The sequence below is a fragment of the Diachasma alloeum genome, unplaced genomic scaffold (assembly GCF_001412515.2).
Source record: "Diachasma alloeum isolate Michigan unplaced genomic scaffold, Dall2.0 Dall_scaffold_00176, whole genome shotgun sequence".
NCBI lineage: Eukaryota > Metazoa > Arthropoda > Insecta > Hymenoptera > Braconidae > Diachasma > Diachasma alloeum.
The window spans coordinates 1,271,103-1,289,007 of record NW_021680342.1 but is presented as its reverse complement, the minus strand read 5'-3'; the positions used below and the strand labels follow the sequence as shown (position 1 = coordinate 1,289,007).

Here is a 17,905-nt window from a genome sequence, read left to right as displayed (position 1 = left end):
TGACGAGCAATATTGTCTGTCAAAACGATTATTTTGATGATTTGGATTCTCCGGGATTGACAGCCAACCGTATGAAACAGATTTTTCAATTTTTCATGATGTTTTTGAATACGCGAATGTGCAAAATGAGACGTAACAAATCGAACGAATTTTTGTGGGGTTACTCTGGGGTATTAATTTTTATCAATGAATACAAAAGATTCTCTCCGTTTGTGCAAGTCCACCGGAGCGAATTAATGACAGCTCAACGAAAAGTTGACGTATTCGATTCAATGACAGGTTTAAAATTTTCTACACCTCAACTGTAATCATTTTCATTATTAGGATTCTTTGGGATTGATTGTCAACGATATAAAACACGCAGCATTCAACATTTTCTTTCATTCTTGAATTCGTGAATGCGCAAAATGACGAAAAAATTGACCGAAAAATTTGTGGGATAAATTTACAGTGTTGATTTCCATCGGTCCACAGAAACAAATTAATGACAGTCCAACGAATAGTTAACGTATTCAATTCAATGACACTTTTAAAATTAGGCACCTATTTAACTGAAACTTTTTTGCTAATTCGCATTCTTTGGTATTGGCAGTCAACCATATAAAACATGCAATATTCAACATTTTCTTTCATTCTTGAATACGTGAATGTGCAAAATAGCAAAAAATTGGCCAAAAAATTCGCGAGAGAAATCTAGGGTATTAATTTCCATGAGTGAAAACAAAAGGCCCCCTTTGTTTGTGCAAGTCCACCGGAACAAATTAATGACAGCAAAATGAATAGTTGACGTGTTCGATTCAATGGCAGATTTGAAATTGGGTGCCCATTTATAATAGTTGCATAACCCCTTTCTTTGATACCTATAATTATCGTAGTTAAGAGGCCATTTCATTTTCAAAGTAATTACTCGTTCAGTCTATAAATATCCTTCACGATATATATTCACTGTTTTCAACTCTAAATGAATGTTACACTTAATTGGAGTCATTTATTAGCATATTTGAATGCTAAATTGATAGACTTTCTTTACCACATACCTCTGAATCTCTCACATCTCTCAACATACCTCTCTTTACTTTATAATGATAAAATCCACAATTTACAGTGGCGTGGGTGGATTTTGCGTTGGTAGCACCTATGCATAAACATTCACTCTCTTTTTTTTTCATTCTATTTCTCCTCTGCAGAAACAAAGAGCCTGAGGCCACCTCGATCATTGCTGAGCCAAGTGAACCATCGATTAGCCACAATAACGAGATAACCAGGGGTAAGTTAACACCAAATCCCATAAATTCTCAATCCACCTGAAAATTTATGACGGCGATAAATCCGATGACAAGGACCAAGACACGTGCATTGATAACGTGACCTTCACACTCGGCGCATTCTCTCCCGACAGAAAGGAAAAAAACTAAATATCAATTACTCCACGCTCCAACACCTCTCCTCCCCCTCATTTATTGTTCACCTACTGTACCTCATTTCTCATTAAATTGCTACACTCGAATGACGATTGACTCAATAGGTCAACAACCCCGGGGCTCTTTTGGGTAGGCGGATAAAAAGACCGTAAACCTAGAAAAAAAAACCATTCAATAAATAATCCGGAAATCTACTCTCAGTTCTCATACCAATTTTCTCCAAATTCCTCAACGCCTGAAAACTGGAAATTTAAAGGCGCCTTCCCTTTCCTTATTCCTTTTTTTTTCATGAAAAAAAAGGAGTGTGAGAAAAACCGGCTGGGTAACTTATTCGAACGACTGAGGTGAAAATTGGTCTTTATACATACCCCGTTAGGAAGCATGTGGGTGGGCAATATACGAGAGCTTTAAGAGTCATTATGCATGTGTGTACGTAGTCACAACAATATGGCGAGATTGTGGGCAAGAAAACCCTCCAGTACTTGGGTTGCCTGGACAAGCCAGTGGCTTGACCGCTCTCAAGGTCCTCTTCCTTCCCTCCGCCCCTCTCTCTCGCCCTCTCTCACTCTCCACCCCCTGCACCCCCTCTTTCTCCCTCTCCCTCTCATTCTCTCTCCACCGCCTTCCATGGTTTTTTCTTTATTCCTTCCCCCTTCGGGTTTCTCTCACTCCCGGTGGTTTAATCGCCTTCCTTTTCGAGATCTTTCACTCCGTAACTGGTCGAACTTGCAATCGAACCTCCGCCAATTCCCTCACTTCTATCCCCATTTCGCTTGCGACATTCCACTGTGGAATTTTTACGTGAATTGCTTCGCACTGTTAAATGTATGTATGTAAGCGAATCGACAGAGGCGACATTCCATTCCATTCGATACCAGAAAACTCACTGGGTTTGTGTATTGATACATGCTCTCCCTCCTCCCTCCGCCCCTCAGCCCCCTTTGGATGATGTCTACGTGTGTGTTGGGGGGCTTTGGGGGACCCTCTCCTTGGACTCGCGACGAGACTCGGCGCAACTAGTATACTGACCCAAAGATTGGCTGACTGCGCGGCGGCGCGCACGCCCCGCATCAACTTGTGTGTGACTGCCTGAAGGCACCTCGTTATCGAGATACTCCCGAGGTGCCCCTCTCTTTGAAAAGTCACTAACAACAATAACCTCAGGAGTTTATACCTTCGAGTTTCGATTTAAAGACATTTTACTTTTCTTTTTATTTTTTCAACATTTCCTTTTTCATTTGAGCAGTTTGGCTCGTAATGCTCGAGAGTTGAGGATTTTTTTATGGAGGGGTATGAGTTAAGGTCCTTTTTTGGAGGTGAACGAAAAAGGGTATTGTGGGGAGAGAAAGAGAGAGAGATTTTGGCGGGGGTTTTGCTGGGTTGGGTTGAGATATGAGTCACCTGAGGGAGGGGGGGGGATATGTCGAAAGGAATTGTTTCGCTTTGCTATATAACACAGGGACATTTTGGTGTCAGTAATTTTTTTGGAGTTGCGCCTCTTCATTGTATGCGAAGGTGTAAAATCATAAAACACGTTCATTTCAGTTGTAAATGCCTTGGTTTTATCAGGAATGCCGTTTAAAAGGAAGTATTATTTATTGCTAAACATTAACCACCTTATTTTTTGGACAGGGAGGGCAGCCGGCTCGCGATTATACATAGTGGTGGATGTAAAAAAATAAAAAATGAAAAATCTAAAACTAAAGCGACCATGACCAAAAGGGACTCAGAGGTCTTCGGCGTGATCGTAAAACAGTGTACCTCGAAGTCGGCGGTTATTACTGACAAAAGGGGTGATCGTTAAACGGAAGAAAACGATAAGTTTGAGAATAATGTGATTTTCAAAGACTCGACAGTCCAATTTCATTTTGGGTGGCAGTCAATACAGAAATAAAACTCTCAAGTTTAATTTATTTTCTTCACCAATGATGGCTCTGTCATTTTTACTCTTTTTCTCTCACTCTCGCCACTTCAACATCCGTAAGAACCATTTTCAAGAGCAAATATCTTGGAATGCCTCCTTGCTGGGGACACCCGGCGAATACCATTTCGTGGTATTATCCAGCTTCTTTTGCCTCCTCCTCCCCCTGCCCCGCCGTTTTGCTCATCGGTGCTGGTCTCCGTTGACTCGTTCCCCATCAGTGTTAAAGCTAAAACTTATATACACATGGAACACAAGATTGCAAGAGGAAGGATGCGCGATGTGGGGTTGGGAGGGGGGATTTCTCTTGACTTGGGGGCCGGTAGAATTATCCGATCCTTCTTCTGTCTTTCTTTCATTCTCAAACTGAACGTCCACAAGTCTGTGTCGCTGCGCTTCAAAGGGATCGGCCCCGACGAACGACACATCCGTTCCAGGGAATGGAATTCGCTTTGCTCAACATTTTTCATTCCCCCGTTTTTTCCATCCCCTCTTTTCCATTTTTATCTCCATTCGCCTTTTTTTTTCACTCGCATTCGATGCCGGTGCAAACACTTGCAGAGCAAACGAAAAGTCCACACTTTTATTTTCACTCCATTAAGGGATCGACTTTCGGACGTGAGGTTGCACGAAAATGTGTGAATGAAATTCAACTCCCCCGTTGAGTGGACAGGAAGAAATAAATAAGCCAAAAGATCACAGGTACACGTAAGGCGTGGCAAAAAATGAAAAAAAAAGGGATCGAACAGCGTGGAAACAAAAGAGTTTGTCCTTGGTTGTTCCTGCCGATCCTGCGAAGGATTCCATTGTGATGGTCACGTTGTCCGGATGCCAGAGACGATGCACGCTTGAGCGGACAGGTAATACGCCTCGATTAAATCGACCGAGTAATCTCTCCTTCGAGGGTTGCCCTTTCCCCTGGCCCCATGAGCATCGGGGTGACGAGACGGATAACGAAAAATAAGAGTAAAGGGTATTGAGAGAAAGAGAGATTGAAAAAAAAGAAGAAGGAAAAATGGAGTCACTTCCGAACGTCCGTGAGGTAGATCCTTGAGGTTGGTTCCGGTTCATTGGCCGTTGGACGAGGAAAAAAGCATTAGTTCAAGATATATATTTAGTTGAGGTGAATCTTCTTGATCGTTGACCGGTCGTTCTAGCCGCCCACGTGATCAAAAAACTATTGAAAAAGAGTTGGAGGATCGTAACCGGAAATATCGAGTTATTTCAGTGGCAGCATTAGCCTAGTAATTCTCATTTCACCCGTTTAAGTGCGATTAAGGGAGAGGGGGTGGGGGGAGAGAGATAATTTTTGTGTAGTAGCTTTGTGCCGAAGCGTAGAGCGGGTGAAGGAGGCGAAGTAGTGAGCGAGTCAGGCAGTGGAAAGGGGATGGCCAGGCGGTGTATTCCACTGGCTTGGTGTAGGGCTCAAAGCCGAGCTCCTCGGCAGTCTCACGACGACGCTCAAAACGTTAACAAGTGACCCCCTCAAGCGGGAGAAAACCAATATTTGGTTGATTCGTGTGTCATTGTTTATTTTGATAGATTCCTCTCATCAGTGGAATAAAACGAGTATTCACCAGCGTAAATTCATCCGTGGTGAGTCAATGGGCATTGCATTCATATTTATTTCATTGGTTCTGTGGATTTTTGGCTTCACGTCACAATATTTATTCAATCGGTCAATGCCTCTGGTGTTACATACTACTACGGGGCAACCGGTGATGTATAACTAACGTAACAGTTTTTGCCAAAAAGGAGAAAGAGAAAAGAAATGAAATGAGAGGAATATCCTGTTTTCTCCTTGCTCTTTATATTCGGGGCGTGAAACTCCATTTGTAAGGAATACCCGATTTTATCTTGTGACACGAGACTTGCATTAACTCCACAACTGGGTGGGGGAATTTACGATGCTGACCAGTTACACCATCACTTTTCGCAATATTTCCTTCTTTTTTTTCGCCGTTCATACCCTTCCTTCTTCCTTCGATTCTTCAGATTCCCTCTCTTTGTTTTATTTTGATAAATTTCGCTTGGGTGTATCACTGAGACAGCCGTAAATCATTTTAAATGAGAATAATGGATGGTTTTGTTTGTCAATTGTAAAGTGGGCATTGGTTTATACTCACTACATGATAGTTGTGAATCGAAATTTTTTGGCCTTGACAGTTTAATCCTTCGGGCTGGGTTCGAGGCCGAAATAACGACAGCTGGATCGCGTACACGTGATACATTATATTCTTTGGTTAATTTTGCAAGTCTCGAGGAACACAACAGGGGCTTCTCTTTCCACCTCAACCCACCTACCCCTCCGCCAGCTGGCAATGAGCAAATAACACCTGTGCTAAAACACGAGAATTCATTTTTCCACTTCTCTTACACTGGTAAAAAATTTTGTCTGAATTTTCCGTGGCAAATCCCGGAAATTTTTGTCAGGTTTAATTTCTACGGAAATTTCAGAAAATCTCGGCATTGAAAAATCAGATATTTCATTGATTTTCTGTTCGAATGATCTAAAAGTCAGTAAAGTACTTGATTTTTCTGTTCAATTATTTTCGTGAAAATTCGGAAAAAGGAGGAAAATTCAGGGAAAAACTGAAAATTTCTGTCATTTTGTTTCTGAATGTTCATGTTCCATTGAAAATTTAGTTAACACGTGAAATTTATAGCAGTCTAGTTGGAAAATTTATACGGTTAATTTTTTTTCATAATTTTTTTTCTCCTCATTGTCACCGGTAATTATCCCAATTGGATGGAATCCAGTGTTTTAACGGTAATTATTACGGATATTTTGTTTTGCGAGCTGAAATGACAGGAGCAATGCAGACGTCGTCACTTCCTTTAATCAATTAAGTGAATGCTTTCCGGTTATTTATAAACATTCGTCTTCATCATCGTTTGTGCGTCTGAACGCGAGGCGCCAGTTGAGTTGTCCGGTAAAAATCATATTAAATGGGTGAAAAAAATCAGCGGGAGGGGGAGAGGGGGAGGGAGGGAGAAAATAAGCGGAAAAATTGCCGAGACAATTAGTCCCATTCATCGGTTTGCCTCTTGACGCGCGCTCGGGGTATGTGCGTAAGCGTGCATGTGTGTTTCTTGGGCTTATTGAGAAGCAAGGCGCCACGGAGGTCTGTCCGTTAGGCTCGGGGTTTATTATTGAAACGCGTCGGTGCAGGGCTTCCACGATAAAACTTTGATCGGGATTAAGGGGATCAAGAACAGAATGTGGTAGCCTTTCTACTATATTTAGATCATTTCATCCCTGGAGGAGTCAACAGTTGACTCAGTCTGGTGGGTAGCCCTTGACCGGAATTATATACAGAAAATTGAAGCCATTTAATGATTTGAAACATTTAAGTTGAGTAATGAAATTAATTATGCACTGGTAGAAATTTTTTGAAATTTCATGGCAGATGTTGTAGTAATTCTCATGAGAGTGATGTTGAATCAAATTTGGGGAAAAAGTGGTTATGAAATTTCATGTTTTAAGTAGAATTCATGGAAATTCATGATTTTTCTGAATTTTCACAGAATAATTGAACTGAAAAATCAAGTATTTTATTGATTTCCAGATCATTCGAACAGAAAATCAACGGAATGTTTGATTTTTCAATGACAAGATTTTAAATTCGACTCCTATACAGCTAATTTCGTTTTGTTCAACATAAAAATTTGCGCCATTCATGTAAAATAGGCAAAAAATGATTCTTAAAATATTTAAAACATATTCTCAATTCTTTCAGACACTTTTTTGGGCTATTGTACATGAATGATGCAATTTTTTATTTAAAAAAACCGAAATTAACTGTGAGGGAGTCGAATTTCAAAAAACTAATTCGTAATTATTATTGCACACATTTTTTCAAAAATTTTGAAAAACAGGCCAATGAACAATAAACAATTCATTTTTTCGTACTACTTATTCATTCTTAGACATATATAATCGATCTTCCACGTATGAGTAATCTCGTTCCAATAGTCCGCGACTTTCAAAACTCACAGTCGTCTCCCCTTTAATTTAATCAGTGGAGTTTTAATGTTTTGCTAATTACGCCGTCATCTCGAGAATTGGGGATTCCGTGAAATCGTCTCCATAAAAAATATTCTCAGCTACGAGAACGGTCGCCTAACGTTTCTTTTTTGAATCACGTTTTAACACTTCAATAAAGAATTGTCTAGTTGGAGATTGAACGATCAAATTGATGAACGTTTTTTCGGCTTTTTTGGCCCACTTAACACCTTAACAGAATGAAGACATTATAATTCTGATCGTTAAGGATAAAAATAGGGTTCGACTGGATAGTACCCAGATGGGCGGTCCTCTCTCGTCAAGGTGGTAGTCGAAAAAGTATCAGAACACCCGCGGTTTACCACAGTTTTTAGGAGGCACGCGTGGCAGTGCCTTTGTGTGGTTGAAATAAAAATGGTAGTGAAGGCTTTAAAAAAAGGGAAAGGAAGAGGGAAACATTTGAGGGATCGTCCAGCGTGTAATCGAGGCGCATTCGCAACTTGGGAGAGTGCATGGATTGGTGAACGCGTGGGTGGGAATGAATTACACTAAAAGGCTCACAACAAGGGAAGACTGGCTTGTCTAAAAAAGTATATATATGACTTTTTCACTATCAGACGCGGGGTGTGTGCACACTTCTCTTTCCATCGAAGGCCATTGCCCACGGAAATCCTCAAGATGTTTCATCTTCTCAATGTTTTTTCCCCTCATTTCTCCTCTCTTCGCCCCCCGAAAAAAAAACTTTCTCGTTCAAAAATAGAATATTTGTATCGAGGGGAAAGACGCGAGTCACGCGCCAAGTGAGCAGACTCCGGGTTTGAAGCTCACTGAATCCTAGCTGTTAGAAATTATGGGAGGGGGATTCATTCATATTTCAAAACGAGTTTTAAAATTAAATTCCCATGTGGAACGATGAATTGTGTCTACGGTAGATATTTATATTCATCTCTAACTTATATTGCCAATGGAATGGAGCTTTACAGAGCTCGAGGGCTTCAAACTTTACAGCGACTCAAACTTTTTCCGTCAGTCTTAAGATGAACTAAATATACACTCCACTCTGCATTGCCGGATGCTGGAATAGTTATCATTTATCACGGTTAACCATTTCAACTCTTTAAAACTGATTTTTGCTAATGCATGGGTTACTGCACCTGTCTGACAGGTGCCCCAGCAAATGCCCTCGTTCTCTCAATTTTCTTGCTTCCCTTCATTGTCCTTCATTTTTGAAGTACAAAAAGTTAAAAGGGGAAACGTAAAAACGAGTTGAGATGAAATAATCACGAAAAATTGCCACGTCCTCTTCAAGTGCACTTGCAAAGGCACTACCTACGGCTCTCGCTCTTTACCTTTTCCTTTTTTATCCTTTTCGTCTCATTTCCTTTCAACACCCAACCACCAATTTGTCATAATTATTATATTTATCTTTGTTATTCACTTAATCCCGTCTCTTGACCGCTCTTTCGACACGCTCCATGAGGTTTTTAAAAATGAGATATTGATGAATGTATGCGGGGGAAAAAAACGTTTAGTTCCTATTTTGCAATTTTGATGAATCGCCGCATTTGCATAATTTGGTACGATTATAATATGAATTTTCAGGGGCTTATGAATATTTAGTCGAGTTGAGTAGGCTTCTTCCATTAGATTGGTGTATTACTTTCCCGGCTTTGTTTGCTCTTCAAGAGGGACCAGTTCGGCTAGTGCTACCACTCAGCCAAACTAACAGGAGAATGCACTATTGGAAATTTTTGGGGTTTAAAGGAGATGCCACGAGGAATGCCACGCGGGCTTGACGCAATGCTTGCAATTATCAAAATAATCGACAAACAATTGGATGATTGCTTTCAATAGTTGCAAAAGTCGTATTAATTCTGTAACGCGTTCATTGTGGAATCTCTGTAATAACTTGGATATGTTTTTAAATTGAGATCACATTCATAGAATTTTTTATTCATCTTTAAATTCCAAATAATTGAGTTTTTACAAGGAAATTAGACATTAAGCTCAATTGACGTTCCAATCGACTGAAAATTCTACCGCACAAAGACACCAACAGTAGTGGCCTGAATTTTAATGATCTTCAGTCATTTCCATTGTATTATCTATGTGAAGACTTCAATCCAATCGAATTCTTCATTCCAACTATTCGATAATTTTACCGTTACGACACATTATGGAAATCCAATGCGAATTTTTGGGTGAGAAAAAAATTGGGGTTTTCTGTTGCCGATCTATTTTGCCAAGTTATTTTATATTCATAATTAAAAACTACTGTGGGCCGATTGCACCAAGCCCTGTGAACCACACGGAGAGAAATATTCAATAAAAATTACGTATCTTTTCCGTAATTCCGGAGCGAAATGTGACTGTAGGAAATTTTACGGAACTGTCACGAAATTTTTCCAGCGCGTTCCGTAATTTTTACCTGAATCTCCTGTGAAAAATTACGATAACGTCACTTAAATTTTCTGAGTCGATTCTGTGATCGGTGAGCGAACTGTGAGTTTCGTAATTTTTACTGAACATTTCTCTCCGCGCAAATAAATCGTCAGAATAAACTTATATCTGGAGCAAATTTATTCCACAGTCAAACGATTTTAGGAGTTCATCGTGAAGTGTTTTCATTTAGCTATTGGCTCGTGAATATCGAGTAAATACTTCATAATTAGTGGCATTATGGACACATCGTGATGATGCATCGACACACTACGGTTTTTGGTGAAATACCTTTGATGAACTTTCGATGAAAATTGATCGGTAGATTATTTTATTTTATTTTTATTTATTCCGATAGTTAACTGAGGATTTTCATAGGCTCGGTGTCACCGGGCCTATGGCTCAGTTGCACCAGCTTCAGTTAACTTAATCGTCAGTTGAGAAAAAATATAACTTTGGGAGTTCACGGGATTACCAGGGGGAGTGTCTAAAATTTATCCCGGGGAGAAAAAAAATAATTCCGGGGTTGAATTAGTATTCGCTCGCATGAGGCTGCAGGATAACAAAAAAATTATTCTTCAGGTCGAATGTTCAAAAATTATCACCCTCAGGACATAATTCACGCCGAGGATAAATTTTACCCCCGGGTTTAACTACTTAACAGGGCTTGGTGCAGCCGGGCCATAGTATAATATACGCCCGGTGCACCAGCTTCAGTGAACTAAACCGTCGGTTGAGAAAACATGTAAATTTGGAAGTTCGATGGATTACTCTGCCAGGGGGAGTAGCTGAAACTTACTCTGGGAACTAAAAATAAATTAATCCCAGGGTTGGATTAGTGTTAACTGGAATGGAGCTAGGGGATAAATAATAAAAAGGTATTTTTCGGGTTGAACATTCAAAAATTATGATCTCTAGGGTAGAATTCAGTCCGAGGATAAATTTTACCCTAGGGTTTGTTTGCTTAACAGGGCTTGATGCATCCCGGCCGTATACTACAGTATTTTTGATAGAGGATAGCTTAGCTCACTTTAAGTAGTTATGCAATTATGGTCAGACAAAAATCACACTATTTTATTCACATCGAGAAGAGAAAGTTTTGATTTTCAGGGACATGTCACTGCTTTTCAGAAATATGTCACTGATTTTCAATCATTATTCTTGTAATAGTTTAGCAATATTATGAGAATTTACACCTTCAAATAAGTTCACTTATCTTCATTGAAATTTGAAAAATAATGGAATAATCGATAATTTAAATTTTCAATTAACTATGAATTAAGTAATTGACAATACGGAATTGTCAATTGACTATTGAGTAAATAATTGAATTTTGCAAAAGGATTTTTCGATTAGCCAAGTAATCGTCAATTAATTCGGAATGTGAATATGTAATTGATGATAAATTTAATAGTTTAAAAATTGTAGGATAATATTAACTAGTTAACAGATGCAAAACTTAACTTCATTTGAAATTCATGATTATACTAATGCCCTGATCATTAGTGATTTCTATCACTGAAATTTGTCAATTGAAAAATTAGACATGGATCTCCTGAAAATCAGTGACATTACTCAGAAAATTAGTGGTAATTTCACTAGCTCTCCGTCATAATGAGTACAGCTCATATCCCCCCATTCTCCCCTATTATTAATTCACAAATTAATTCCCCAAAATATCTTCTCAATTTTCAACAATGCCTTTCCCTCTTCAATGGAATGAAAACCCATCGACTTTTCAACATCCGACAAAACTTTTACAAAAAACCAATAACAAGCGAGCGAATAACACGCGAATAAATAATAAAATAAATAAAAAGCCCCATTTCTCGAGCCATAATCTCTTTTCCCCCGGTGTACTTTAACCAGAGACCTCCCAAAAATTCGAGTAAACTGGTTATTCAACTTGGCGACATTGCGCCCAAAAGTACTGGGGCGTAGTTGTGAATTACAAGGAGTACAAAAAAGGGAGTGAAGTAAAGAGACCAAAATAAATAAAGAAATAATAATAAAAAAAAACGAGAAGATAAATAAAATGGAGGAATCGCTTGGATAACGGGGTCCAAATATAGTGTTGCCTTCCGAGTGTACTCTCTCTCCCCCTGTTGTATTGCGTATACGGGGAGAGGAGTTAGCTTGGACGGATTATTTCTGCGGTCAAGCCCCAGAGAGGTGGAGGAGAGAGAGATGGGGGGAAAACGTTGGTGTATAAAAGTGTAAAGAGCGTTCGCGGAGGAGGTAATACACCAGGGCTTGTGGACGCACTTGGGTACGAGGGACTGGGCGAGTAAGAAGTTAAGATGGTCCAGCGTCCGCCTCGTTTCATCTCTCTTTCTCTCCCCTGATACTGCCATCTCCTCTACCACTCTCCGCTGCAGCCGGAGGTGATGACCTGCTCAAGGCCACCCGCTCCCAACCTCTGCGACCGAGAGTACTCCTTGTTATTTTTATTATTATTTCTCTATCGTTTATTTTTTCTTCAATTAAACAGTGCAACTTTTTCCATGCACAGACTGTTTCTCTAACTATATTGTTTTATATAAATTAATTAAAAATTTATGAGGTCTTTGTTGGGTTCTTCTGGTGATTAAAATCTCTTCTTTCATTGAATAAATTGGAGATTTCAATGGAATTATTCATTTTTCATTCTGTGATCGAGATTAGCACTCGTTTCTTTTATTATTGTTGATTATGAGTGGTATTTTAGTCAATGAAATGAACCCCTCTTTCAGGAAATTATTCATTGAACAATAATTGCATTCAATTGACTCTCGTATGACTAATTTTCTCAATCACTGAATGCCTTTTTAACTATTTTGTTTGGATGAATAGTTGAAAAAATAGTATCATTCCCCGGTATTTGTTCGTGCTTCAAGTGCTCGACCTTGAGTAATTCTGCACACACACCAGGAACTTGGATGCGTTATTGTAACAGTGTATTACATGGCACGCACTTGCGTGTATACACCATAGCTAATTGGCGGGTATATATGCGGACATTCGATATAAAAGGATCGGGTCAAACGGAGTCAATCGCGCAGCTGTGTCCACCGCAGTGCCTATTACCCCGGATTCATTATCACTAGTCTGTTATCCCTTACCTCCCCCCGTTTTTTTTTTCTATTTATTTTCCCAGGTTTCTCAACTCTCGTACGATTTTTCTCCTCGTCCCTTCAGAAACAACATCCACCACCTGCGTTTATTTTTCTGTTTATCACTCGAAATACCAGTCGTTATCATTCGAAACAGTTTTAAAGACTTTTTTTCTCCTCAATTTATTCTTGCAGAGCGCGATGATACTGAACCGGTGAAGGAAGAGACGCCAAAAGCGGTGGATAAAAAACAGGATAAAAGTGAGTAAATTCCTTGCCGAATTCGTTTTAAGATAAACATTTCGTGAAATGATTTTTTTTTTCCACAAGCATTGAGGGAAGTTTAGCACTCGAGATGCCGCTGATTTTTTTTCTCACTCGAAGGAAAAACATCTCCAGTGCAGAGAAAATAGTGGAGAAACAGAGGAGATCTAACAATTAATTTTAATTGCTCGTGAAATCATGAGCCACTGCAACTGGATTGAATTAATTCATTCCAATGGTTTTGCCTCGATCAAAGAGGAGATGAAACAAAGTATCTCCTAAATTTATCAATATTTTTACGAAAAATAATAGTGTAACGTAACATTCTGAGAATTAGTTAACATCTGCCTGACATAGAAAGCTTCACCTTTACCACTACTCTCATTTATTTGAAAAAATCCTGCTATCCACGTGCATTTGAGAGGTGTCGAAGTAAGAAGGATGTACGTATTAAACCTCTATGGTTCTCCCCATCAGTTTGGTGAGAAGAGATCTCTCCCTCTCTCTCTCTCTCTCCTCTCGTTTTAACAGCGTGTCGGGTTGAAAAGATATCGAGATCGGCGTGAGACGCGTTCACTGCATGCGCCTCTCAATACTTGGTTAGGCACACTCGACGGGCTCGTGCCGCACTCCGAATCCATCGTGTAAATATAAAAGAGATGGGAAAAGGTGTGGAGGAGGTGTCGAGAGAAGGCCCCACGAAGTGCTCCACATTCAAATCTCCTCGCCTACTCCTCTTATGATATCTTGGCCTTAACCATTCCACTCTACTCTCATCCCCTCGCCCCCCCCCCCACCCCTCCCTGCTTTTGTTCCTTCTCTGTTGTTTCTTTTTTTCAAGTTCCTTTTTCACTATTACTGTATGCGCTTATAACCACTACGGTGAAAGTTTTGTTGGAAAAGATAATTCGCCCTCGATCCTTCAACGTTACCCATACAACGAACTTCACATTGAGATTCATGACTTAGATACATCACGAGTCTTGAAATAGGATCGAAAAAATTCATGAAAGGAAGCTCGATTTAATATTAACTTTGAACGTGATTTTAATCCTTGGGATGAGAATATTATGTTTTTTTTTTGTGGGGTTTTATCGATATTTTTTGTGGAGTAGCAAAAGGCCTTGCGTTTTTGGGAAAATTAAACGACAAGTTACGCTGACAATTTTCAGAAGAGTGACATTGAATTTGATTCAGGGAGGACGGAATCGTGAGATTTCTGGTTTCACTGAAAATTCAATGAAATTGCAGATTTTTGAGCAGGAGAGAACAACCGTTCCTCAACTCGCCTGAACTTTCAATAAATTCAAAATTCAAGGATAATTTTCTTGAATTTTCCCGATTTCTATCAATTTGCGTAGAATAATTGACCTAGAAATTACAATTTCCGTTCATTTTTTCATAAACCTTCCAATTTTCAATGACGAAATTCCTTGAAATTTCAGTGGTACTATGTCATATAAATTTGCAAGAAGTATAGCTTAAATTACAGCGAAATGACTGAAGTTGAATGTCACGACTTTTTTTTTTAAATCAACGAAAAAAGGTAAAGCCACTAGAGATGCAAATGCGTCTCATGACCTGTCATGTGACCGAGTATTTATGACGGCCACAATTCCCCTCTCCCCTCTTTATGGCAGTCAAAATTTGCAAAAAGAGTCATTTTTCATCTATATAGATGCAACTTCATTGTTTCATATAAATTTTTATTTTAATTAATTTTGTATTAGCCAAATGCGCATGTGCAAATGAAAATCACGGTCGTTTTTCATATTTGTTGTATTCACATCGTCACAAGTTAGAAATTAGTTACAACTGCAACTCTAGAAACACCGTTTGAGGTTTGACAAAGCGGGCGAATATTTTCGTGACTCGATACAATACCGGACAATAATAACATTAATGATAATAGTGATGAAGTCAGAATGAAGGTTGAATATTTGTCTGCTGTCGTTTATGTCTCCTGAAAGAATGCCATCGCATCCCTCTTTAGTAACCCTCCTTCAGGTCAGTCCAGTCATCCTTTTGTACCACTTGGGGTGACGCCCGAAAAGCGCTTTCCCTTGAGGTCGGCACGTCAGGGGTACTGTGAGTGTACGTCCGTCTGCGTGTCCATGCTCGTGTTCGGGTGTTTATATGACCGTCAATATCCATCTGTATAGATGGCTCGACAACAATTTGCTTACAAATTATTTGTGACCATCGTTTTTAGTTCTGAAGAAAATTTGTGCGTCACGTGACTGTCAAAAGCTCATTTTGGGTCATATGTCGCGGTCTAAAAAATGACGGTCATTCTGCATCTCTAGGAGCAAAGGATAAATTGTCCCTTTTAAAAAGTCATTTTTCAGTACTTTATTCTACATTTTTCTTGCAATGCCTTCGGATTTTTATGAAGTTACCGTCGGGGAGAAAAATATTTTTAATAAAATCGTCATTCAGTGCAATATGATACGATTCTGGTTCAACATTGTCTGCAGTTTTAAATCGCATTTGGTTTCAATTATGGAGATATCAAGAATATGTCAACACTCCCTGCTGTTTAAGTCTGGAATGCTCATGAGAAAATTTTCGAGCTAAAGACCTACACACACACAGAAATCCGTAACATTTGATTTCACTGCGAATGTGAAGAAAAAATCCTGTACATTCTGATATTCAGTTTCGTTTGAATCATGCAGGCATGAAAAATGTATCACCATTCGCAGCCCCCTCAGTTCCACAATTCTCATGAAATAATTCGCGAGATAAAACGTACAAGTCTTTCTGAATTTGGGACATTTCATTCCAAATATAACAAATTCATACATAGCTATCTCATTCACTTCCAATTACCGCGCAATAAAAAAATATAATCCCATTTATATCCCCTCAGATAATTCCCAGCACGTCATGTATAATGCATACTTCACACCAAATCCAAATACCACATATTTTTTATTAAATACCTGTTGAAAGGAGAAAGTCCAATTTACCCATTAACTCGATCTGCAATTTCAATCCTACGATAAAGCCATCTCCACCTCTCAATTCCATAAACCCCACCACATTAGTATACCTCTAATTAATAAACCGATAAAAATGTCAACACGTTTCACATTCTTCCTCCCACCAAATGCATAATATCTTAAATTTCTTCGCCTTCGCATGTCCCAGTACTTCATAACTTCACAATTTAATAGCCGGGAAATGTTATTTTAACCCCGTGTCTCCCACTGTGCAGCGGAAGGGGAAAAACAATTTACGTCACAGACACGAATGCCTTGAATCTTTATCAAATGAATTTTCAATAAATGTTCGAATAACTCAATTCACCTCATTGGGTCCTGGGTATACTTCGCTCCCACGAGGTGTTTCCGCATTCTGCATACCAGGCGTCTCTCGAGCAGAGCGAGAAAAACCAAATACATATAAAAATTCCGCAAAGTGCACCGAATTTGCAAAAAGCCCCTCTTGCATTAACAAGAGTCGGCTCTTTGACGTTGAAAAAAATTGGAAATCGAGACTAAAAAAACAAATAGTAGAGTGCTTGATATTTCACCCACCTAAATTGCTCACACGCCCATTAAAGAAACACTGGAAGACCATCACGGAGATGGAATGAAAAAGAAAAAATGGAAATAATAAAAATCCTCTCATGTACATTAATGCGGAGAGAGTCTAGGTGGAGCGTGATGTAATGCGTGAATCAGAGTGTGCGGTCATACAGACCGTTCTGATTCCTTCGACAAGCGCGCAACAGTCGAAGCTTATCGCTCTCTTGTTCACGGAGATTAGTCGGATAGTCGTGATCTAGGCGTCTGAGCGTTAAACAAAACTTGACAGTACCTTTTGTACGGATAAAAGGCATCATTCATCAAGGTCAGTCAATCATTTTTCTTCTCCTCGTTGAAGTCGTGAGATGATGAACAATAGCGGGGCTGCGATGTTCATCGCTCGTTTCATGGGAAAATCACTGCCGAAACCCTTAATCCATCTCTCCCTTTGAAATTCATCATCAATTAATTCTGAATTAGCGATTAACGATGTCCAAGTACTTTGGCGTTTTTTTCTCCAGTGGAATGCTTTTCTACTTTTGTAGTCGAACATCAGAACTCTCATTTGAGCCCCATTTGACCCTAAGTTTCCGGAAATTTTACAATGATTAAATTGTTTAAACTTTGCAGGTCTGAATTTGAATCTCGATATTGAACCGTTAAGAAACATTTTAAAAATCTGAAAAAAATAGAAAGTCTACTCTAATCCGGAAGATAGACGAAACAATTTAAAAATTGCGATTTCTATAAATAATGTGTAAACCATTAACTTTGCACCATGAAAATTATATTCAGAATTTTTTCAGAAATCGATTTCATGCCTAAGAAAATAGGGTTTCCGAAAGTTTAAACAATTTAAATTACTCACTTATAGACACCGAATGTTAAAAAAATTATTCGGTACAAAATGTGATTTGATCGCAGAATATTCACAATCTATAGTGTGGTCTGTACCAAACTGTAAAAGATACTCGGATATCCTTAAAAACTCTGTCACTATCTAATCGATTAAAAACCCCCCGTGGACCACCAACGGTTTCGCATTAATTAAACCCCAACTTCATTCATTCCCCACGAAGAAATTCCTAATACCCCATAATTTCACTTTTCGAAAACGTAAAAAATCGTAATGAATAACCCATTCGTACCATAAAAACCTCAATGGGGTGCAAAGAATGAGCATTTGATTGGTGCTCTCGATCAACCGGTTTAAACAATCCTCCTCCTCC

The 17,905-nt window shown here is 39.1% G+C and overlaps 1 protein-coding gene across 1 annotated transcript in view; it reads left to right on the top strand.

Moving 5' to 3' along the window:
- Positions 1 to 17,905, top strand: part of LOC107036393 — a 41,814-nt gene that overhangs the window by 10,395 nt on the left and 13,514 nt on the right. The window contains exons 5-6 of the mRNA XM_015254338.1: positions 1,188 to 1,267; positions 13,075 to 13,140. Coding sequence (XP_015109824.1) covers positions 1,188 to 1,267; positions 13,075 to 13,140 — 146 coding nt within the window. The remainder of the gene's footprint in view (positions 1 to 1,187; positions 1,268 to 13,074; positions 13,141 to 17,905) is intronic.